General features: G+C 40.5%; 2 protein-coding genes across 6 annotated transcripts in view; both read right to left on the bottom strand.

Annotated features, from left to right (window-relative positions):
- The window catches only part of pkd2 (polycystic kidney disease 2), a 913,849-nt gene that overhangs the window by 438,385 nt on the left and 450,603 nt on the right, over positions 1-24,861 (bottom strand). The window lies entirely within an intron of this gene.
- The window catches only part of uso1 (USO1 vesicle transport factor), a 120,621-nt gene that overhangs the window by 45,235 nt on the left and 50,525 nt on the right, over positions 1-24,861 (bottom strand). For all 4 annotated transcript variants that reach the window (XM_028802766.2, XM_051928125.1, XM_051928126.1 and 1 more), the window contains 4 exons: positions 22,226-22,346; positions 16,145-16,323; positions 1,287-1,427; positions 930-1,018 (listed from right to left, as the gene is read on the bottom strand). In XM_028802766.2, the coding sequence (XP_028658599.1) occupies positions 930-1,018; positions 1,287-1,427; positions 16,145-16,323; positions 22,226-22,346 (530 nt within the window). The remainder of the gene's footprint in view (positions 1-929; positions 1,019-1,286; positions 1,428-16,144; positions 16,324-22,225; positions 22,347-24,861) is intronic.

Here is a 24,861-nt window from a genome sequence, read left to right as displayed (position 1 = left end):
TGGATGTGGTGAGAGGGGACATGCAGGTGATGGGTGTGACGGAGCAAGATGACGAGGACAGGAGGATACGGAACAAGATGATCCGCTGTAGCGACCCCTAATGGGAACAGCCAAAAGAAGAAGAAGAAGAAGAAGGCAACAAAACGCTGTCCCGAGAGTGATTCAGGCTTAACTCTATAAAGCAGATCATCACACGTCACCCTGAGTCGAACTGCAACTGCATAGAATTCCAAGCCAAAGTCACATTCGGGGTTAATACCAAGGAGGTTAAATTTGACAAGGTTTATTATACCATAACTCTTATCAAGTTCAACTTCACTGCCATGTGCATACAATACAATGAAATTCTTACTTGCATGTCTCCTCAGTCTAAATGGTTATGATGCCTTATCTCTTTTACCAAAAAGCAAAGGCACATCGAAACCTACCACAACCTCCAGTCAATAGCTTAACCCTGCAACATTCTGTATTCTTTATTTAATTCTGTTGATGTGTAGTTTTACATATGATTTGCTGTTTTATTATCATTGCCTGTTGACTGCACTACCCATTGCTAATCATCAGTATATAAATACAATTAAAGGAGCAACCTCTACAGAAAAGGGCCAATTTGTCAAAAATACTCGTACACCTGAGAACTAATTAATGAGACCAATTAAAGGCAAAAAAGAAAGAGATAAAAGCCTACATCCATGAGGGTCCTCTAGGCCTAAACCTCAAAACCACTGAATGAAAAGATCTTTGGTTGATGTGACTCTCCATGTATGTTTGCTTCGACACATTGGCATAAAGAACACAAAAGTGGAAATATCACTCATTACAACAACATTAGATAGAGATAGATAGATAGGGACTGAAGGATCACTTCTTACTAAAAATTCAAAGGAAAAAACAGATTGCAATAGTGAACTAAAAAGTCCGAGGCTTACCTTGGAGGATTTGAAGGTGCATTTACTGAGGCAAAGTAGTCCTGGTTTAGTTGTGATCCTCGAATGACCTCTGACACAGTGTTTATCGTCTAAAACAGAAGAAAACACAAACACAATTACTATTTATTATACGCCAAACTAAACTGAGTTGTTTCTCCTGCCAATAACATTTATCGCATCTGTTTACTGCTATTTGCTTGTTGACAATATTCTAAATTATACTTCATACGAGTAATTCAATTGATGGTAGTCAACTATTTCCAGTGGATGTCTATTTTGCTGTTGTCGATGTTTTGTTTTGTTTTTCTTATGGCGGAGATGAGGAATTTAAAGGTAATAATTAGAGTCTAGTCTCACCTCGGTAAGAATGTCTGCGGGGACTCCAGTAGCCATGAGGATTGTGCACAACTGCTGCAGGAGACCACAGTGGTACATAAACTTTTGGCAGCTGCTGGTGGCACCAGGGGGATTGACTGGAGAGACCATTACTCGGACCAGCTGAAAAAGACAACATTTAAAAAACCATTACTTCATGTATTTACTGTAAGGTGACCCGCTGCAACTGCAAAATATAATTACATCAGACAACAAATACTGCAGTGCAAAATCTCTGTTTTACAATGTAAAGGAAATGAATGTATAGGCCCCAAACATAGGATTAGAATACAGAAGATCTAAATAACATTATTATTATCATTTTTCATGCTAACATCTATAAAATTCAAAATTTTCTTCTTTAAGAAAAAACAAAAAACACATAAGACTGCAGTTCTGTTAATTTTATTTTATTTTTTTAAATAAGAGATTTTTCTAATGCCCACCACAGCCTGGGGTTTGTTTCCTGCCTTGCAAACCTGTGCTGGCTGGGATTGGCTCCAGCAGACCCCCGTGACCCTGTAGTTAGGATATAGCGGGTTGGATAATGGAAGGATGGATGAATTTTTCTAATGGAAACTAAATGGGAATGGACACCTGCTTGTAACGAGTGCTTATTGGAGTTCCTGTTGCCTTTCTGTCAGTCTGGCTATTCTCCTCTGGCCCCTGGCATCAACAAGGCATTTTTTGCCCAGAGAACTGCAGCTCACTGAATATTTATCGAACCATTCTCTGTAAACCCTAGAGATAATTGTGTGTGAAAATCCCAACAGATCAGCAGTTTGTGACCAGACCGTCTGGTGAGTTGCTGCCATGTGATTGGCTGATTAGTAACAAGCGGTTTGACCTAATAAAGTGGCCGGTGATAGAGAGAGAGACACACTGTGGTTTCAGAAAGTTTTAGTGCATTGTAGATTTAATTTGAAATGGATAAATTAGCTATTTTTGCCTATCAATCTACACTGAATAACCCATAAGTGAAAACTTCTTCAGAAAGGTTTGCAAATTTATTCAAAATCTAAGATTGAAATCTCCTATTTATAACATTATAAATACACTTAATTTAGTACTTTGTAGAAGCCCCTTTGGCAGCAATTCCAACTTTGAGTATTCTTGGGTAAGTCTCTACAAACTTGGCACAACTGGATTTGGGCAGGTTTGATAAGCTGTGTGACCTTCTGCCCAATTCAAGCCCTGGGTACAACACAGGCCAGGAGTGACAGCTTGTCTTGGTCAATTTAAACACTTGTACAGCTCAGTAAAGGTGTCCCCTATGGACGGAACATAGAGGAAGTGGACATTGTACATAGTTCCAGGTACGATTTCTTTTCACCTGATTTATCTGTACAGTGTTTAAAATGCTGAGATCATTCCATGGAACACGTTAACATGCAGCCTGTAAATGCCAATGCTGTATATAATATGTTAAATTAAACTATGATTCAGAGGATGCTGCTTTCGATCTAAACCATCCAAAACTTTGTAATGGTATAAGAATACAAATCAAAGCATTACATTCAAATCTGATTGAAGCCACCATTTTTTACAGAATATGCTAGAGGGTAGTGCTGGGCGGTACACCGGTTCATACCAAAAACCGTTTTTTATTTTTGTTATGATATGGATTTTTCTTATACCGCAACACTGGTTTAAATTGCCTAAACAACGTTTGGATTGTGGTGCAGCGGGAAACTGTTTAAGGGGGATCTTTTTCACTGCTACACCCCTAAACACGCATACAACAGAGTGCATGCGTTAGTGGAGGTGTTGCGTGGGGTCTCTTTTCAACTGCCACACCACTAAACAAGCAAGCAATGGAGTACATGCAGTAGTGGAGGTATTGCGCGGTGAAAATGGACAGAGAACCTTCCGAAATGGAAGCTGTAGCAGACGATAAAGTTGAACATGAATGACACAGAAGAAGTTCTGCTGGAAAAAGGAGTCACGTCTGTTGTCTGGAGATACTTTGGATTTAAAAGGTCGGATGTGGACCATTATGTTCAAATGTGTGAATACTGTTTCTATACTACTGGATAATACTGCAAGCCAAGTTGCACTTGTTTTATTTTTTTCAATACTGCGTAATGTACCTGGGTACTGTGTAATAGTTTGACGACATGTCGACTTTAATCTCGATGCTTATGACGAGAATAAAGTCGACATGTAAACTTTATTCTCGGAATTTGTTATTAAAGTAGATCGTCGTAAACTAATTTACTAGATTTTCTCAAACCCCGTAATAAGTTATGTAGCACATTAAATGCTTTGTGTTAAGTGTTCCCTAAGGAGGCGCTGGCAGCAATCGCCGCACAGAATACATTCACTTCATGATATTCCTGCTCCCTGAACATTTAGAATGCTAAGATAGATACTTGATATAATTTACATGATGAAATGCATTAAAGCAGGTATTAATTTGGGATTAATAAAGTATCTATCTATCTAATCATGTGGGGGCACAGTGGCGTGGAAGTTGCACTGCTGCCTCGCAGCAATGGGGTCCCGGGTGTTCCCCGCTTTGAATTTGCATTTTTTTCTGGTGGATTTACTTGGCGTGCTTCAGTTTCTTTTCAAAGTCATGTAGGATGTTGGGTTTTGTTCTGCTATATTAACCCTGCTAGTGTATGTGTTGCTCGTATTCACCCTGCGATGTGCTGGCACCCCGTTCAGAATTTCCTCCTGCCTTGCACACAATGCTTGCTGGGATGGGCGCAACCCTGAATGGATGGCATAATTAAACATGTATAACAAAGATTTTTTTTTAAAGTTCTGAACACTCCGTGATCTAAGTTTATAACTAGTTTTAATTTCACAAGGACGTTCATCGTGTGGCAATTGGTTATGTGGACAAAGAAGATTAAAGTGGAAATGTCGAGAATAAAGTCAACACGTCAACTTTATTCTCGACATTTAGGTTTTTTTTTTTTTCTTCACTGTGGCCCTAATACAATTCCATAGGGCTATACCATAAATAGCATTATAGCATTATAAATTGTTTTTTTATTTTATTTTTATTTGGTGAATACTGTGTAATGTACCTGGGCTCGAAGTAATAGTATTATTACTCAAAGTTGCACTATTATTTATTTTATTGTTATTAGTTTAAATATATATTTAATATATATATTAAATCGACAGGACACACATTCAACTGGGACAACGTGAAAGTAAAATTTAAGGCCAGTACAAAAAGCGCCAGAGAGTTGGCCGAGTCTTGGCTATCAGATGAAAATGCCATCAACAGACACTTGGACATAAACCCAGCATATGCCAACTTAAGAAGGACATATGCACTTTACTTTAATTTAACGATACCCCCCCCCCCCCCCCTTTGATCATACGGACTTAGTCACCTCCACCCACCCCCCCTGATTATGATACGTGATTCGTTTTTTCTCCCTTTGTGGATCTCCAACTGCAAATATATATATATATTATATATATATATATATATATATTATATATATAATATATATATATATTTGCAGTTGGAGATCCACAAAGGGAGAAAAAACGAATCACGAACTGCAAATATATATATATATATATTATATATATATATATATATATATATTATATATATAATATATATATATATTTGCAGTTGGAGATCCACAAAGGGAGAAAAAACGAATCACGTATCATAAAATAGTTTTATTCCTGAGCTTTCAACCCCTATCAGGGGTCTTCATCAGAGGATAATGCTTAGACTTACAAGAATCAAAGGCAATATATAGCAACACATTCAGGGGGGGGTGGGTGGAGGTGACTAAGTCCGTATGATCAAAAGGGGGGGGGGGGTTTATCGTTAAATTAAAGTGCATATGTCCTTCTTAAGTTGGCATATGCTGGGTTTATGTCCAAGTGTCTGTTGATGGCATTTTCATCTGATAGCCAAGACTCGGCCAACTCTCTGGCGCTTTTTGTACTGGCCTTAAATTTTACTTTCACGTTGTCCCAGTTGAATGTGTGTCCTGTCGATTTAGTATGTGCATATATCAAAGATAGTGCGTCCTTTCTTCTGACAGCGTTGCGATGTTCCTGTACGCGTGTTGAAATTCTTTTTGACGTTTGTCCTATGTATACAGCTGAGCAAGAATTGCATGGAATACTATAAACTGCGTTTCGTGTTTCGGCTGTCGATTTCTTGTTTTTAGCATTAAACAGGACCATGCGCAGATTGTTGGTGGGTTTATGTGCTATTTTGATGCCCCACTTGGTCAGGGTGCGTGCCGTGCCTTCTGACACATTATGGTGGTATGGGAGTGAATGCCAGGTAGGGTGGGGGTTCTGATGTACGTCGCTTGCATCTCTGCTCAAGCTGCTGCCCCCGCGACCCGACCTCAGATAAGCGGGAGACAATGGATGGATATATATATATATATATATATATATATATATATATATATATATAGTTTAATGATGGTAAAGTTGTTTAAAAAGTCACTAACGTGTCAGTGGACAGAGACTTAACAGTAACAAAGTGTTGTTGGTTTACAAATAATATTTACTATCTATTCCTTTTCTAAGACATGTTCAGTGCAATACAACTTTTGACAAGCACTTCTGGAGTCTAAATGCCTCTTTGGATGGTGGAAAATATGTTGTCAAAATTTTAGTTTAAGTTGTTTGCAAAATTTGTTCAATAAAAAGGCTCTATATTTTGACTGCAACTGTCATGCAATGTGATTCCTTCTAAGGTTGGGCGGTATCCAAATTTTGATACCGTCAAACTTCCCTATTTTATCTCGGTATACGGTATTACCGTGAATAATAAAAAAAATGTGACGTAAGGCTCAGACAGCGTCACCAAACTGTTGGCTTGTGCCTAAACCGTTCAGAAACTGAATATCAAACACTAATACTGAAACAATAACAAAATAACATGCAGAACAACTATTAACAACTTTTATTAGCAACAAATGGCAGTTTATAAAAAAAGTGCAAATACAACAGTCAAACAGAATTAAATTAACATAAACATCCAGAACAGTTTTCGCGCGGAGACGTGCACACAAATCAATTAAATTAAATCACACCGCCTGAACAACTTTTAATAACAAAGAAGAGCAGCTTATAAAAAAGTGCAAATAGACCCACAACAGTCAACCAGAGTTGAATTAACATAAACATCATCCATATTATAAAAAGTATTGCAAAGCAATACTCCTAAACAAAAACTTCTTTCCAGTCTTCTTTACAATATTGTTTTTAACGTAAACCAAATAAAAATACCTGAATCAATTAAATAAATAAAAATAAACACAGTGCGAATAGGAACGAATGGCAAGTGGCATCAATCTAGTCAAGATTTTTCGCTAGAAAAACCAGCATGTTTACTTTGTCCGGCTTTAACACGGCACGTTGTGGACCGAGAACTTTACCTGCGGTGCTGAAAACCCGCTCCGATGGTGTGCTTGTGGCACAGACGCACAGGTACTTTCGTGCCACTCGCGACATCTGGGGAAAACGCCCGGCAGCATTTTTCCACCAGAGAAGTGGGTCCTCGTCTCCTTGAGTAACTGGCTCCAAACAGTAGGCTGTTATTTCAGCTCCGACTCGGTCTTCTACGGTGCCGATGCCGACGGGACCTGCCATTGCATCAGATTTTTTTTGCAGCATACTTCCCAGAGTCATCTTTTTTCGTGAGGGTGCAGGTTGCGCCTCTCCCTCTTCCACCCTGATGGCCACTGGACCTGCTGCCTCTAAGCTCACGATCTCAGCCTGTAATTCAGCCTTGGTCTCAGCCAATGCGTTATCATCCGTCTCACATCCTCCACGGTAACGAGGGTTGAGGAAAGTGCATTTTCGCAATATTTTTTTACTTGGCCTCCAGCTTTGTTAGAATTCCAGTTTTGATTGACTTTGTTAGCTGAAGGTCATTTTCTGAAGCAGCCAACACATTGTCCCTGCAGAGCTGTAGTATGGGGAGGATACAGGAACTGGTCACATAATTCTCTCCTGACAAAATATCAGTGAAGTCACCAACTGGTTTCAGTGCTTTGTGAACAGCTTTCAAGACGTCCATGTCCTGCCAGGTCACGGACAGGCTGCTCCTTCTGTCATCAGACAGGACGTGTCTGATCGCTTGGGCCTGCTCGAAGATGCGCTCCACCATTGCCAGTTTGGAGCCACAGCGAGTTGCGCAGTCCTGCCGACGGATGGATGGATGAATTAATTACTGAATGATGAATAAACGATTAAATGAATGAATAGGCCTAAATAAACAAATGAATGAATAAATAGGCCTAAATAAACGAATGAATGCATAAATAAATAAGTCCATTAATGTATATTATTCCATTTGGTCAAATTTGCATGTACATTTATTTTAGGCTAAATAAGTCCCTTATGCGCATCAAGCCTGCATTTATTTGATAAAAAATACAGGAAAAAAATTACAATTTAAAAAATGGTTTTCTATTTTAATATAGCCTACTTTTAATATAATTTATTTATGTGATGCAAAGCATATTATTATATATATATATATATATATATATATATATATATATATATATATATATGCCCCTTTTTTTATATTTGAGCCCCTGTCCCTGAGGAACTCTCTGCACATTTTATGCTTACCGTTATGAGACTGTGTTTTGGGAGTCCCAAGTCCACTTGCTTCTTGTGGAGTTCATGCTTACGTTGCCAGCTGTGTGAAAAGGCCCCGACAATATTACGGCATAGTCCGAGGGCGCGCTCGGTTTTTTGCCTCTGGTCATGCAATCCATTTGTGACAGCCAAGTTTAGATTGTGACGGCCAATGCAAGGACCTGATTGCGGCATGAATGTTGGCAGCGTTGTCAGTGGTTATGGCTGAAAGTTTTTTCTCGTCAAGTTGCCATTCCTGAAGTGCAGCTCCGAGCGCAGCAGCAAGATTGTCCGCTGTATGACTCTCAGGAAAATACGTAGTTTGGAGGCATTTGGATTCAAGTTTCCAGTCAGGTGTAATAGTATGGACAGTCAGAGACATATATGGTGTCATGTTAACTGACGACCACATGTCAGTTGATAAGGAATAACTGTCTGCCGCTGACAGCAGCACTTGAACATTGTCTCTAACTTTACTATATAAATGTGGGACGGCTGTTTGTGAGAAATATTTCCGTCCAGGCAGCTCGTACTGGGCATCTAGGACCTTTACCATGTCCGTAAAGGACTTTTTTTCCACTGTGTGGAAAGAGACCATTTCCTTCGCCAAGTATTTTGTCACTGCATCAGTACAGGTTTTCCAACGGACACTGTCCGTTTTGTACTTTGTTGCTTTCCCGAAGGCCCCCATTATCGTCAGCTGCGTACTGGCGGTGGACCTAGATGTTGTTGGTCCTGCATCGGGAGGCGTTGAAACTGTTGCACTGAGTGAACTCGGGTCCATCCTCGCAGCAGTGAGTGGATGGTGGTTTCGTATATGCGACCTTAGGATCGAGGTATTTCCATCTCTCGCGGTCACCTTTTTGTTGCACAATTTGCAAATTGCCTCGTCCGTATATACCGCCTCTCCCTTCTCGTTCGGTCGAAACCCGAAATACTGCCAAACTGCAGAAGTTGTGTTCTTTTTCGAGACCAGGTCACTTGGTGCGCGACTCGCCATTTTTCCCCACCTCTCTCTTTCTCCTCCACGCTGTCACGTGATTACAACCACGCATACGCATTTTTAGACATTAAATAAATTATATTTAATATTTAATCCTTGTCTCCCATATAAGTGCATTGTTTTTATGACGGTATAACGGTATTGAAACTGATACCGTTGCTATTTTTAGATCCCGCGGGATACCATATTACTGCCCAAGCCTAATTCCTTCTCTTCATTAGTGCCACCCCCTTGAAAACTATCACTTTATGGGGCCATGCAAACCTGGATTAATACTTGTGTACACATTAAAATGTTTTTTTGTTACAATATACAATTCTCAGGACAGTGGAGTAGGTTATTCTTAGCCAGTAATTGCAGTGGAAAATGTGGTTAACATCCACTCGTGCATGGGGAAAAAATACCGTCCAATACCGTGAAACCGGTAAAATTTTGAAAAATACCGTGATATAGAATTTTGGTCATACTGCCCAGCACTACTAGAGGGTGAAATTATATTTATACCGAAAGTTCCCATTATTCCTTCTAATTACCGGTCTGCATTTAAAAGAAGATGATTCCTTCTAAAATTGTGCTTTGTAATGACTGTCAGAAAAAAGCCAAGTCATCAGGAAAAGCAAGAATTGATCTACAGCAAGAATGTTTTACTCGTGTGCAATTGTACATAGCACGTATAAGGGTAAGGATCATCAATGGCCTAATATTAGCTCCCAGGGGTTACCACAAAATATAAAAAAATGTATTTATACAGAAGAGTACTTAGTTACAGGGTACTTCTGATGAATCTGACTAACACTTGGCATCATAACGGAGTCCCATTGTCTTATAAAATCTCATAGCTAGTATACACACACACATACAGGGTGAGCCAAAAAGAAGTACCACATTTCAAACATTTATTCTACAAAAATGCTACAAGATAAAATAAATGTCTTTACGACACAAGAAAGGGTATACAAAATAGATTTGTTTTCACTGTGTTTAAAAAAAAAAAAAAAAAAAATGTGGTGGCCATCATTAGAGATACACTCTTCAAGACGATGTCTGAATGCTCCCATGACTCGTTCGGCCATTTCAAGGGGAACAGCGTCCTCGACGGCTTCAAAGTTTTGAGGTCATTGTGCGTATACCTTTGACTTGAAAAGAAATCGCACGGAGTGAGATCAGGCAAACGTGAAGGCCACCCGACATCGGCGTGCAAGGAGATCAACTTCCCCAGAAACACCTCCCGCAAAACTTGCATGGATCTCTGCACCGTACCAGCCGTTGCTCCATCCTGCTGAAACCAGGCATCCACCACATCCATTTCTTCCAGTCCTCTAGCATTTCAATGTAATGTTCTGAAGTGACAGTGACCGTTCCTCCACCCTCCTCAAAAAAGTAAGGGCCTACAATGCCAAATTCTGCAAAAGCGTAGCAAACTGTAATGACCTCACTGTGCGGGGGTCTCTGATGAAGATCACAAGGGTTTGTTTCAGCTAAACAGCGAAAGTTTTGTTTATTTACGCAACCATTCAAATGGAAATGAGCCTCGTCGCTGCACATGACGATGGCATCTCGCTGAACGGTTTGCAGAATGATGGCGCACAACTCCCTACGGCTCTCCTAGTCTCTCTCAGTGAGTTCCTGCTCTGCCATCATTTTGTGTGGATAGAAATTAAGGTCCTCATGCAAAATCAAAGATGTGTTGGATATGCCTGAGGCAGAAGCGCGCTGAACGTCTAGGAGACTGCAAAATCGATGCCCTTACAGCTGGGATGTTTTCAGGCATTCGTACAGTCCGAGGGTGACCTGGAGATATTCTGTTCAATGTTGTACACCCGTCTTTCTAAATTTAGCCACCCACTGAAGAATTGTTTTCCAATTTGAGACGTCACCATTAGGAGGAATGCTGAAGTGTGTTGCTTAGTGATGATGGATTCGTTATTTTTTTCCACAATGAAAGCACGGTGGTGTGCACCAGACCAAGGCATGCTGCCAACTGCAAAACTACAAGGGATCGCCTATCAAAGGAACCCCAGCCCACCCGGCTGCCTCTACCTCACGCAATGACCTTGAGAAATGTGGTACTTCATTTTGGCTCACCATGTATATACACATAAATATTAGGGCTGGGCAAGTTAAAGCGTTGTTATTGTGTTAACGCCTTGATTAATTAATGCCGACAATTATTTTATCAAGCGTTAACACAGTTTTTGTTTTTATTATTTTGAAAGCCTCAGTCTCGCTAGCGATCAATACAGATCAGTGATCTTCTTGTTACAGTGCTTTTCGATACGCTTTGCTAGAAGGAAAGTTAACTTTGTTGATTTGACCTCGATTCCCTGCGCGTGCGTGAGTAGCGAAGAGCAAACAGCTTCTAAAATGGCCCATGGAGAGATACCAAAGTGAATGGTCAAAGCAAAATAATCCGTGGATGACTTTTTTTCGTATTATCGCCGAATCGGACTCTGATTTGTTGGACTCCGATTTAGATGCAAGTGATCTGGAGGTGTAAATCGAAAACAAAAGTGAGGTACCGGCATCAACTGATCGTGGTGCTGAACACGTTCATGTAGCTGATGCACCAATGGTAACGTTCACCTGGGAGGACAGACACTTACGATGACAGGAGGTACAAACCATATTGCGTCTTCACAAAGACAGCCAGCCCACTGTGCATTCCTGCTAGCCGTCGAGCCGCTCCCCGTAAAGCCGCTGCTGCTGCAAACAGACGCCAACAGCAGGCACAACTGGCAGCAACAGACTTTTTATGTGTGAAACCATTGTTTTGTGCACTTTTCAGAAAACTGAGTTTTTTGGAAAAAAAATATTAGCCCTCAAAGAGTTGCTACTGAACATACGACTGTTTGTGCTGCTCAATGGTAAAAGAAAATGTTTCTGCTGGTATCTGTCTGCTCAGATAAGAAAAGAAAACCGATTTAGAAATGTTAACTTGCTGTTGCTCGAAAGGTGCCGGTTATCAATCAATCAATCAATCAATTCAATTTTATTTGTCATTTAACAGAACATCCAAGATGTGCTGCAGAACGAAAATACGATGCACAAGACTTTAATAAAAACACATAGTTAAAATCAGCCTACAATAAAATACTAAAATGCTTCATTTAAAAGACGAACGGCAGTAGGAAAAAAACTGTTTTTAAACCTGGTAGTTCTACATTTCAGGCTGCGGTACCTTCTGCTTGAGGGCATGAGGGAAAAGAGTTCAGAGGCAGGATAAGGAGGGTCTCTAGAAATCCGCACAGCTCTGGCCAGACAGCGTTGTTTTGCCAAATCTTGTACATTAGGCAACGGGGCTCCAATGATCCTCTCCGCAGCCCTCACCACTTTCCTCAGTGCTTTCCAGTCCAAAGCACTGCAGCTCTCCTGCCACAGAGAGCTGCTGCTGGTTAGCACGCTCTCTATGGTCCCTCTGTAAAAAGTGGTGAGGACTGACTTACTGAGATGGGCCCTCTTTAGCCTCCGCAGAAAGATCAAGCGCTGGTGAGCTTTCTTGATGACGGAGGAGGTGTGCAGGGACCAGGTGAGGTTGTTCGTCACATTAACTCCCAGGAACTTCTTAGACTGCACAATTTCCACAGCAGTGTTCTTAATGTAGACCGGGATGTGTATCAGCTGTTTCTTCCTGAAGTCGATCACCAGTTCTTTTGTTTTTTCGACATTCAGTATCAGATTGTTTTTATCACACCATTCCACAAATGACTTCACCTCCTCTCTGTAATCCCCTTCCCCGTCACCTCGAATGAGACCCACCACTGTTGTGTCGTCCGCATACTTAATAATTTGGTTTGTGCTGAACTTGGCACAACAATCGTGGGTCATAAGCGTGAAGAGGAGGGGACTTAGAACACACCCCTGTGGAGAACCTGTGCTGAAGGAGATGGTATCTGATTTATTCTTTCCTACCCGTACGTACTGTGGCCTATCCATTAGAAAGTCCAATATCCAGTTTTGCAGAGGTATGCCCAGTCCCAATGGGCCCAGTTTGCTGATCAAATTCTGAGGGATGATGGTATTAAAAGCCGAACTAAAATCAACAAACAACATGCGGACCATAGCGTCTCTATTCTCCAGATGTTCCAATGAAAAATGGAGTGCAATAGATATGGCATCCTCTGTGGCACGGTTGGAGCGGTAGGCGAATTGGAGTGGGTCAAAAGAGGAGGGTAGGACAGAAGTAATGTGGTCCTTGATCAGCCTCTCGAAACATTTCATCACTATTGATGTTAAGGCTACAGGGCGATAGTCATTCATGGTTGTGACTATGGGTTTTTTCGGAACTGGGATGATTTCTGAGGTTTTAAAGCAAGATGGCACAACAGCTTGACACAGAGAGATGTTAAATATATCCGTAAGGACATGTGTCAGCTGCTCCGCACATCCTTTGAGTACACAACCTGGTATCTGGTCTGGTCCCGCAGCTTTCCTTGGATTAATTCTCCTCAAAGTCCGTAGAACATCATCCGGTTCCAGACACAGTGCCTTCTCATCAGGATGAGGGGTGGCCTTCACTGGTGATGTATCATTCAATGCTTCAAACCGTCCAAAGTACTTATTTAGGTCATTCAGGAAGTTGAAGCTATCATCACAGGGGTAAGAAACTGTTTTGTAATCTGTCACAGATTTAATCCCCTGCCACAATCTTCTGCTGTTCCTGTGATCTTGAAAATGACTCTCTATTTTCTTTCCATGAGCCCTTTTAGCTCTTCTGATAGCTTTATTTAGGTTGGCTCTTGCTGTTCTAAGGGCAGCTATATCTCCAGATTTAAAAGCACAGTTTCTCACTTTCAGCAAAACTCGCACCTCAGCAGTCACCCACGGTTTATCATTTGCCCTGACAATGATGTTTTTGGTGACGCAGACATCCTCCATGCACTTGTTTATGTAGCCAAACACAGCCTCTGCATATTCATTTATGTCTATCCTATAACGTTGTGATCGTGGCTCTGGACTCTGAGGTACAAACTAGATCAGCGATTCCCAACATGGGGAAATTAGATTTTTTAGGGGGGCAATTCAAGAATTTAGGTATGTTAAACAATTTATAAAAAGGGGAAAAAAAAAAAAACAAATTCACTGTTAAAAATGATTTTTTACAGAGACATTTATATATTTATACAAGTATAAACATAGAAGGGATTATGAAGAACCCTTTATGATTTTACAACCACCTTGGGATTTTCTACTTAGAAATTGTTTTTACCATTAAAATAACATGAATTGTAACAATGACTATAAAATTTTGCAATACAACAAAAATATAAAATGATCAAAGTATTACAGATAAAAGCTGTCATTAAAGTTATTTTATATTTATGAATATCACATCTCTTATATGTTTTCAAAACTGTATTTGCTGTATTTTCATATCTATATATATATATATATATATCTTATATATATATATATATATATATATATATATATATATATATATCTTATATATATATATATATATATATATATAAAATCCCTGTGTGCGTCCAGGTGTCCGTGTGTGTGTGTGTGTGTCTCTTCTGGTGAAGTGCGCATGCGCGGGGCACGGTGCGATGCGCGATATTACTGTCAGAGAAAGTTAGAGGCGTTTTACGGAAATACAAACCAGTATTACTGCGAGAGGAAATTAAAGGTACACAATACACAATTACAGATTAACGGCATATTACCGACGCACACGCCTGTATTACCGCCAGAGAAAATTAAAGGTATATTACTGACGTACAAGCCAGCGGACGTACAAGACGGTATCCTTCAATAAGGGCGCGCACAAAAAGGTGAGCCTCAAAAGGGCGACCTCAATTGGGCGCAGCGAATAATAGCGCGCGTAAATAAAGATCTACACCTTTGTTGCTCTTCACATATTCCAGAGCCATTTGAACTAAATTATCTACGAACGCCTTTATTCGCCACGCTCAGTTGAGGTCGCCCTTTTGAAGCTCGCCTTTTTGTGCGCGCCCTTATTGAATAGAGCCGTACAAGACAGTATTACTGTCACAGAAAATTAAAGACACACAATACACGGCGGCAGCCCACAAAGAACGGTCAGCTCAGCGAGTAAACATCAACAAAAGAAAGGCTGAAAGAAAGAAAAATACGACCAACAAAAAGAATGAGGTCAAAGTCCCTTGCCATTTAATATAGACTGTTCCTACTAATGTTTATGCACTACTGTTCAACGCCCATTATTGTAATGGGCTAAAGGACTATTTACTTCATATTATATTATTATTTTTGTTTTAACAATTTCTTAGTGATTTCTTTGTCAGTGCCTCAACTCTCCTTTCCCTCTTTTGTTTCCATGTTCTTCGGATGCTTGTTTAGACTAAATTAATGACATTATGTGCTTCCTCCACGTAAGTAGGAGTTCACTTTTTGAATAGGTAATAATAAGAGTAAGGTATATGTTACAGTGGGGACATCATGATTTTAGAGAGGCCTAGGTGAGGCATGGCCAAAAAAAAGGCTGGCAACCACTGGACTAGATAAAACGTTAATGCTTTGGCAGCAGCAAATAGCTTTGGTTTTATACTTGAATTAATGTTTAAGAAGAGATTTACAAGAAATATTTTAACTGCTACTATGTAAAGGGAATACTGCTGTTAAAAAGCACCTTATTTGTGTAAAGTGCTTGCAAACCAAATACACGCAATACACTACTTTGGAGTTCATTATTGAATTTTGCACATAATGTGATTGTCTGCGATCATGCGATTAATCACGATAAAAATTTGAATCGCTGCCCAGCACTAATAAATATACCATATTTACATGTAGCACCACGCGTGCATTTTTTCCCCCGACAATTAGCATTAGAAAATCAGGTGCGCGTCATACACAACAACATTTTTTTCTGTAATGTTTACTTCTTCTGCTTTGGCTCTCGCGCTCTCTCTCTCTCGCGACGGAAGAAAGAAAAACTTTCATCATGGAACAAAAAGAGAAGGGCATTTCGCGGAAAATGTGCCCTAAACGATTCCTATACAATCACCACGCGTGTCGTACACAGGGCAAAACGGTTTTAGCGATTTTCTTTGTAAAAAATTAGGGTGCGCGTCTTACACGAGTAAAAACGGTACACGTGTGTGTGTGTGTGTGTGTGTGTACTAGCTGTGAAAATTTCGTGAGAGAGAATTAGTCAAGATAGTCCATCAATAAGTGTCCAGTACCTGGCAAAAAAAAGCTACAGCCACTGTGCCCCCCAAACCACCAAAGGCTAGGTCTGATGTATAAAACTAACCTGAAGCATCAAATGGAGATTGGTCACTTTCTGTGCAGACCACCCTGAATTATCATCTCCCACCTCAAACCATGGCTTCATACGCTGAATATAAGAGCCTTCTTTGAAAAAATTCTGATTGGAGCTGTTGTTTTTCAGCAAATTCAGTATTAAAAGTAGACAATCTTCAACCACTATGCCTGAAAAAGAAAAGAGGAAAAAGTCACGGGCAAAGCTGAAAGATCTGAGTATTTGCAAGGTAGCAGTTTTAAAGACCACACCACATATTGGAGATTCCCTTTTCTAATACTGTAATTCATCCATCCTTTTTCCATTTAAAAATTAATTGGTTCCACTATACTGTAGAGCTGAAGCAAACTACAGACTATTCCAGCACTAGAAACTAACCGTAGACGGAGAAGCAAGTCCAAAAATAAAAAGCATCTGATTGCAGAAATGCATACTTACAATAAAGGCCAAGTTTAGATTTATAATTTACCCTACAAAGCAAATGGTGCCCAAAAAAACAACCCACACAATCTATAATCTCCAGCCAGGAATCAAAAGCAGGTCCTAATGGCAGTGAGGCAACAACAACAACAACAACAACATTTATTTATATAGCACATTTTCATACAAAAAGTAGCTCAAAGTGCTTTACATAATGAAGAAAAAAAGAATAAAAGACAAAAGGCAGCAGTACTCATCACTGGCACCATGTAATAAAACGAGAGTAAAACCACTTTGCAAATTAAACATGTGTGGTGGGCCCCAGCCGGGACGCCTCTTATGTATATGGTCCGGGGGAACAGGCAGGGACTGAACAGTACCTCCCCGGGGACAGTAGATGGCAGCCCCATGGGAGATGGAGTTCTCTACAACCCTGTTGGGATCCGGGGTGCCACCAGGGTGTGCTGCAGTGGTTCCTGAGCCCATATGGACGGTTCTTCCGCCACACCCAGAAGTGCAGCCAGAAAAGGGTCATCAAACAACCAGAGCACTTCCGGGTGACCTATAAAAGGAGCCTGAGTCGGGAGGAGGGAGACAAAGCTTGCCGGAGAGGAGTGGAGGAGAAAAAGAAGAAGAATTGTGGTGATTGTGATATTGTGCCTGTGGGAACAGGGAAGGCAGAAGAAAAGAAAAATAAAACATTTATTTGTTTTTATTAGTATGCCTCCCGTGTCTGTCTGTGCCGGGTCAAGGGCTGGTATAGCACCTTTGTCACACATGATTCTATATCTTGTTCTGCAATTAATACGAGGGTACATCAAAATTTAAATGTAATTTGAAAAGTATGCAGTACCCATCCAACAGAACATGTTTGCAATGGGTTATGGGTGGTTTGAACATACACAGCACTGCGCTCTGCCATTAGTCTTGTTAAAGCTAAGATGAAATGAACATGGACGCTCCCCTGTGGGATTGCACTAATGCTCAACAACACACCATAGCAGTGAGATGTCTTTAGGCAGAGAGAATGAAAACCTGTTAAAATTCTCTGAAGGATGTCGGCACATTTGGGAGTCGCCAGATCAAACAGATACACTGAACCAATAAATGCTGAGCTCTGCCTGCCGGTGCTTAGCACCTAAGCTGAAATGAAAATGCTGTCAGGCAAGTAGTGACCTAAAATGAAGGGACAAGAAAGTTTGTGCTGGATGGGGCTGAAACATTGAAAAATACACTGATCACTGATCCACAAGGTTTGTCAAGGACTACAGGACAAGCTTAAATTGAGGCCACGCTGTCTCTCCATCTTCCCATCATACAGCAGTCATGGTATATCTCTGCTATTCTATCTAGAGGCCATGCTGGAGAAGAGACCACTGTGTGCTAGAGATCAGTTAACATACTAAGACAGACAGCCACCTGGTAGTCTAAGCATACTGGACATTTTAAGACTCCAAGGAGGATTAAATGCTTATTATCCATGTTATATTGTCACACTCATTTAACTCTACTGTGGGCACAATTAGAACCCTTAAATTGATCTATTCTTGAATAAAAATATAACTATAACCCCCTCTCCTGCATGTTTTGACACTGCTATCCTGAGGTTGTAGATATAAAAGGGAGTGCACACATATAAGGCATGCAGGTAGTGGCTGCAGGTTTTCATTCTAACCCTTTTCTTAGTGAGTGACCTGTTGTTGCTGCTAATTCACTTTTTTTGAATTCATTATAATTGACTTGCTATTTAGGACTCAGACCCCTTCATTGTTTCTTTTTCCTTAATTAGCAGACAAACAATAACGAGACACAAAATGAGCCAAAACATGACCAGCAAACTGTGTCCATCATACAATATCCGAGAATAAAGAAAGGTGAAGGTCTCAGGAATGTTGGATCTGCTCAGATCCACAAAACATTTGACCAGAGCTCTTAGAAAAGAGTACATCAGCAATTTAAGAAATGTCTGCTGTTGCACAATGAGAGCAGCAACAAGCCATGGAATTAAACAACGGGTTTAATTAATGACACAAATCAACTGGTTGGAGTTTGAGGGCCTGACTTAGGTGGTCTTCTGTTGACTCACTCACTTCACATTTCATTTCTGTTTGGGTGCCACTTGAGGAAAGAAATGAAGCAATTCTGAGGAACGATGAAGAAAGTCAGAGAAACAAAGCTTAAAAAAACAATTCAATTCAAATTAATTCAAAAGAAGTTAATTAGCAGCAACAACAGGTCACTAATTAAGAAAAGGATTAGAATGAAAACTTGCAGCAACTGCGGCCCTCCAGGACCAGAGTTTGTGAACCCTGATATAAGGGTTGTAGCTGTGATTTGGGGCGTTCTGTTCAGGTCTATGTAAGGGACTACAGGGTCACCCCTAGGACCCCACCATGATAAAACATGCACATCAGTTGAACCAATGAAATGCATTCAAAGAGAGTATAAAATGATTACTACTCATAAAAGGCACATCCTAGGACAAAGTAAAACCTAAAACAGAAATTATAAATAAGACATAATAAGCATTCAAGTGCTGTTGTCTACAAGAGGGAACTGATCATTCTAACTTGTAATGGTGAAAGAATACTTGATTTTGAAACAATACTCAACTTGAATGTGAAAAAGACATTTTGTTTCAAAATCTTCAAGAGTTATGCTGTGCTCCATTTGCGCTAAACTATATTACCATACTAGGGGGCTCCGCTCACTGCTCGCTTCGCTTGATAACCCCCGGGTTTGGTTAACCGGAAATACAATTTAAAGAGATTGTTATTTTCATGGGAATTGTTACATATGCATTATTTTCACTTTTACTTTAAAACTTCAGTAAAACAATATTTGGAATTACCTTTTCTTAAAGATCGCATTGAAGTTTGATTCCGTGTTTGGACTTGCATCGTGACAAAGCAACATATAACTGCCCGTGAGTGAATATCGTTTCTTTCTCTCTAATAGATAAACTGCCTTTTTCAAATGTTTGTCCCTGTGATTTGTTAATTGTCACAGCAAAAGCTATTCTCACAGGAAACTGCAAACGTTTTAATATGAATGGCATATCAAGATCTCCTTTGGTGTCTAATGTTAGATGTACTGTAAGAGTTAATTTTGAATCCTGCTCTGTGTGTGTACCTGGCATGTGTCTGAGTCTCATATCCTTGTGTAGCTTTTGCCTAAAAGCTGACGCTATTATTTTTATTCACTATGATAAAATGTGTTTCCTGTTTTGTACCAAGCTGGACCATAATATATTTATACATATATATAGGCCATTGTTCTTTTCTTTCTTTTCCTAAGTTTTCTCACAGCTCCCAAAAAAATAAAAATAAAAACGTACATTTAAAAAGTCATGTACATCCTAAACAAACAGGACTATCAATCAAAATCTGCCAAGTCCAGTTAGCGACTAGGTGTAACCAATCATGTTAAAAGTTTTCTGAATTTGTAATGAATTCCTTTTAAAGAAAAGTGACCTAATCAATGAAGTACATAAATATAAATGAAGTATATAAATATAGCGCTGAGGACATTTTTTCTTTTGTAGCAATGTGACTAGCATGTGGCTAACATGTAATACACTTGTTACCTCTTCGAAGATTCAGATAAAGAATAACGATTGATGCTTTCTCCTGCCTGTGTTTTATTGCTTAAATCGGGGCATTACTACAGTAGTGGGACTCATTGAGAACGACGATGATGCGGCGTACAGAGAAGAGGTGGAACGGTTGGCACTTTGTTGACTTCAGGAAGACAAAGGCTGTCCATCTCCCACTCAACATTGATGGTGTCACAGTAGAGAGAGTGAAGAGCACCAAGTTCCTAGGTGTTCATATCACAGAGGACCTGTCCTGGACCAAAAACACCAACTATCTTACAAAAAGAGCCCAGCAGCATCTTTACTTCCTGCGACGACTGAAGAAGGTGCACCTCCCTAAACCCATACTTACCACCTTCTACAGAGCCACCATAGAGAGCGTCCTGACCAGCTGTATTACAGTCTGGTATGGAAACTGCCATACCTCCGACCGCAAAGCCCTTCAGAGGATTGTGTGGACTGCTAAGTGCATCACTGGCAGCTCTCTACCCAGTCTGCAGGAGATCAACACCTCACGCTGCCTTCATAAAGCCACTAGCATCATGGCTGACCCCCACCACCCCTCCCACCAACTGTTTACTCCTCTTCCATCTGGAAGACGACTCTGCAGCATCAGGAGCAGGTCTGCGAGATTGTGCAATAGTTTCTTTCCCCAAGCAGTCCAGCTCCTGAACACCATGCTGCCCTCCTCCACACTGGTCTCTTTACTCCACACACTCTCTGGATTACATAATATTACTTAATACTGTATATGTTTTTTAGTTTTATATATATATATATATATATATATATATATATATATATATATATATATATATATATATATATATATATATATATATATATATATATATCTTGTGTACTGCACCTTTTGACTGTGGAGGACGATATTTCATCCCACTGTGTACAGTAAGTATATTGTTAGGATGACAATAAAGCTCTACTACTACTACTACTACAGTGTCTGGGGGTGTGTGTGTGCCTGTATGTACTAAATTTTCTTCCACAGTACTCCATTACCTTTTTTGTCGCCTGTTAAAATTTTACATGTCAGAATTGTTTGACTAATTTTGAATACAACTAATCTTGTCCTATTGCACAGCCCATCACTCAGACATAAATTACGCAATAACATTACGATACGTCACTCTTTCTACAGTAATTCGGCCGGTGGAAGACCAGACGGTGTTAACGGTGGTAGATATTCTTGTGATATTGTAAGTTGATGTTTTCATCTTCCATATGATCACTAGCAACTGCTTCAGCATAGTCTATTGATACGCATTTAATCAATTTACCGTGTAATCGATTGACAATTTTTGCGTTAATTATTTTGACTTCGTTTCTCACTGCCATATTTAGATGAATGGGTGATTCTAAACTGGATCTTCGTAAGTGAGTGTGTATGTTCAGAAGTAAGCCCTTTAATGGATTGGTGTCTGTCCAGGTTAAGTGCCGGAATGCACCCAATGACCGTGGTCTTGTTTGAAAGCAGCTATAAGTAGGATGTGACTTGAAAGAATCTCATGGTAAAAGTTTCCATCTTGCGGGACTTCCTGCAATAAGATGAGAAGTTTTGGAAGGATTAGTCTCGTCTCAAGACTTTTTTATTATAATAGAGAGAAAGGCTGAAGGAATTCACTTTACTGCTTTAAGAAGTTGGCAGCATGGAGGTGCAGTGGTAGCGCTAATGCTTCACAACAAGGAGACCAGTTTGTGCAAAGTGTGTCTGGATGAGTTTTCTCCTGGTGCTCCAGTTTCCTTCCACAGTCCAAAGACAGGCAGGTTAGGTGATTTGCCTTTGCTAAATTGGCCCTTGTGTGTGTGTGTGTGTGTGTTTTCACCCTGTGATGGATTGGTTCCCAATCCAGAGATTGTTCCTGTCGTGCATCAGATGCTTGCTAGGATAGGCCCCACCTTACCTGCGACGCTAGGAAGATGGATAGTTTAAAAAAGGTCATCTGCTTGAATTAAAGGATCAAAGAATCAGTGAAATAACTGCCCCTACATGTATTACTGTTTAATTTGATTTTCACATTTTCATTAGCGGGTTTTACCTCCATCGCTGTTGCCTTCTTCTGTAATAATGTCCAGCAGCCTCTCAAAGGCATTTTCAAAGGCTACAATTTTCTGGATGGCTGCATTGCCTTTTGTCAGCTGTTGCAACAACAGCAAACCCTGTACATAAAACAAAAAGACAGAAAAGGCCTTATGTTCATTCAGGAAAGGCTTAATGAAATATTTGATTTGAAACCTTGTCTAAAAGTCTACAGTATTTTTGAAATTCAGCAAAACTATACATTTACTACATTCAAATTAAATATAAATAACTCAGACCACAGAGAACACCCCAACAAATGTCTGGCTTATGAACAAAAAAAGTATAAAAAGTACAAGGGTCGTTCAAAATGTTTCCAAACTTTTATATTTTCGTTGGTAACGGTGAAGGCGGGAGGAGTACAGATTGGTCCTGCCTGAGTGTGTCATGTGACCAGTTCTGTCTGGCAAGCCAGCTGCCCATGCAGTTTAGTATAAGAGCCGTCACCCTGTGGTGAAGATGGCTGACAAACTTACAGAGAGGAACAAGGTTGTATCATACGCTTTTTCGTGTGCTCAGTATGGGGATAAAGTTCTCTCTCATAGTGGATTGAAATGTTCGAAAATGGCCGTAACTAGTGTGACACATGCACAGGGTACTCTGGACATCCAACTACAGCCACAATCACGAGGAATGAAGAAAGAACCCTAATGTGAAAGCAGTAGTGCCTCAGTGGTAGCCATTTTTTGCTAATGGCATTAAAAACTTGGTACGACGCTGGGAAAATGACATCGCAAAGGAAGGTGACTGTGTAGAAAAGGGATGTCATTTGTTTTTTGAAATTCTTAATAAACAGAGTTAAAAAAAAAAAAAGTGAGGAAACTTTCTGAACGTCCCTCGTACATGAAAGCCTACAAGTCATGGCCAAATATATTCGAACCCCTGCACATCTCCAAGAAAAACTGGTTTGGTTTTCATGCATTTTAATTTCTTTTGTTTGCATTGCAACAACATAAAAAAGCAGAGACGAAAGTCCAATTTGATTTCATTCCATACAATCAAGCGAGGCTGAGAAGTGTGATGCCTCTACAGGAAAAAAAAAAAAACGAGTACACTTTGTGGACGCTAGGTGGCACTGTTGCCCCTTGAAACCCAACAGACAGACACTCGGGTAACAGGTTAAAAACACCAAGAAGATCTTTAATTTCTTTTCTTCTTTAAACAGTGCTCCCTAAGCACCACTGCCACACTAACACGGGCAAGTAACAAGTAAATACCACAACAAACACAATTCTCTATCTCCTTCACATCTCCCAGCAAGCTTTGTCCACCTCCAACCAACTTTAAATAGTCCTTGACCTGGAAGTGCTTCTGTTCTTCCTTCCATGTGACTTGCCGGCAATTCCAGGTCAGATGGAGAAGAACTCTAATCAGCCCGGAAATACTTTGGGGCTTCCGTCCTCATTACTTCCTAGTACTTCCAGCCTATAAGGGAAGCATGACCCCTACCCCCACCACCGTCCCAGGATGCCCCGTGGGAATCCGGGGCACCGCTACACTCCAGGTAAGCTGCCATCTAGTATTTAGGGGTAGACAATGTACACAAGCAGCTGCTTTCCCCCATCCTTCAATCTCAGAGGCGTCCTGGCCGGGTTGAGCTGCCGGCCATCTGTTACAATTTCCATCGGTATAAAGGAGCCCCAGTGGCGTTTCTTGACATACTTTGTTGGCTAAAAGTTCTCAATGCTAGCATGTTGTAGAGGGGATGTGCAGCTTTGTTCAAAATAGCCATCAGATTTGTCTTCATTCTCTCCTCCAACACTACCTCCAGTGGGTCCAGTATGTGTCATAATGGACCTGCCTTTCTAATTAGCTTGTTCATTCGGTGGGCCTCTCTTGAAGTGATGTCACCAGCCCACCATACCACTCCAGCTATCAGAGACTTACAGAACACATCAAGGATATCAACTACCTACAATGAAGAAAACAAAGTCTCTTAAGGAAAAGGAGTCTGCTTTGGCCTTTCTTCTATAGTTCCTCTGTGTTATAAGACCAGTCCAGCTTGTCAATGATGTGGACCCCCAATTGCTTGTAGGAGTGTACCACCTCCACCTGCACATCCACTCGCTGAATGGCATCTGGGAGTAGAGGCTCTTTGGTGCAGTGAAAGACAATAAGCAGTTCCTTGGTTTTGAGGATGTTATGTTGTAGACAATTCTCCATGTCCCCCCACCACCCCAACTCATCCTCCTTTATCAATACACCTTCCCATAAGTGCAGATGCCTCCAAGAATTTCTGCAAGTGACATTTCTGTTGTTATATTTATAGTTGGACGTATACACAGTGAAGAGAAAAGCGTACAGGACTGTGCCTCGTGGTGCTCCGGTGTTGAGTCTCACAAACTGCGGTCTGCCCGACAGATAATCCATCACTCAGGACACCACAGGCTCATCCACCTGCATATTTCTGAGCATACCCCTTAACAGGGATGGCTGCTTGGTACAGGAGAAATCACAAAACATCCCCCTCGCAGTGCTGCCAGCTTTGTCTAGCCTTGTGAAGCAGACAGATTAATTGCATCTTCTACTCCTATCTTTGTCTTCTACACAAAACTGCAGTAAATCCAAGTGATCTTTGACAAGAATACTCCTGTA

This window comes from Erpetoichthys calabaricus, chromosome 5 (assembly GCF_900747795.2).
Source record: "Erpetoichthys calabaricus chromosome 5, fErpCal1.3, whole genome shotgun sequence".
NCBI classification, from domain to species: domain Eukaryota; kingdom Metazoa; phylum Chordata; class Cladistia; order Polypteriformes; family Polypteridae; genus Erpetoichthys; species Erpetoichthys calabaricus.
This window is presented reverse-complemented; position numbering and strand designations above follow the sequence as displayed.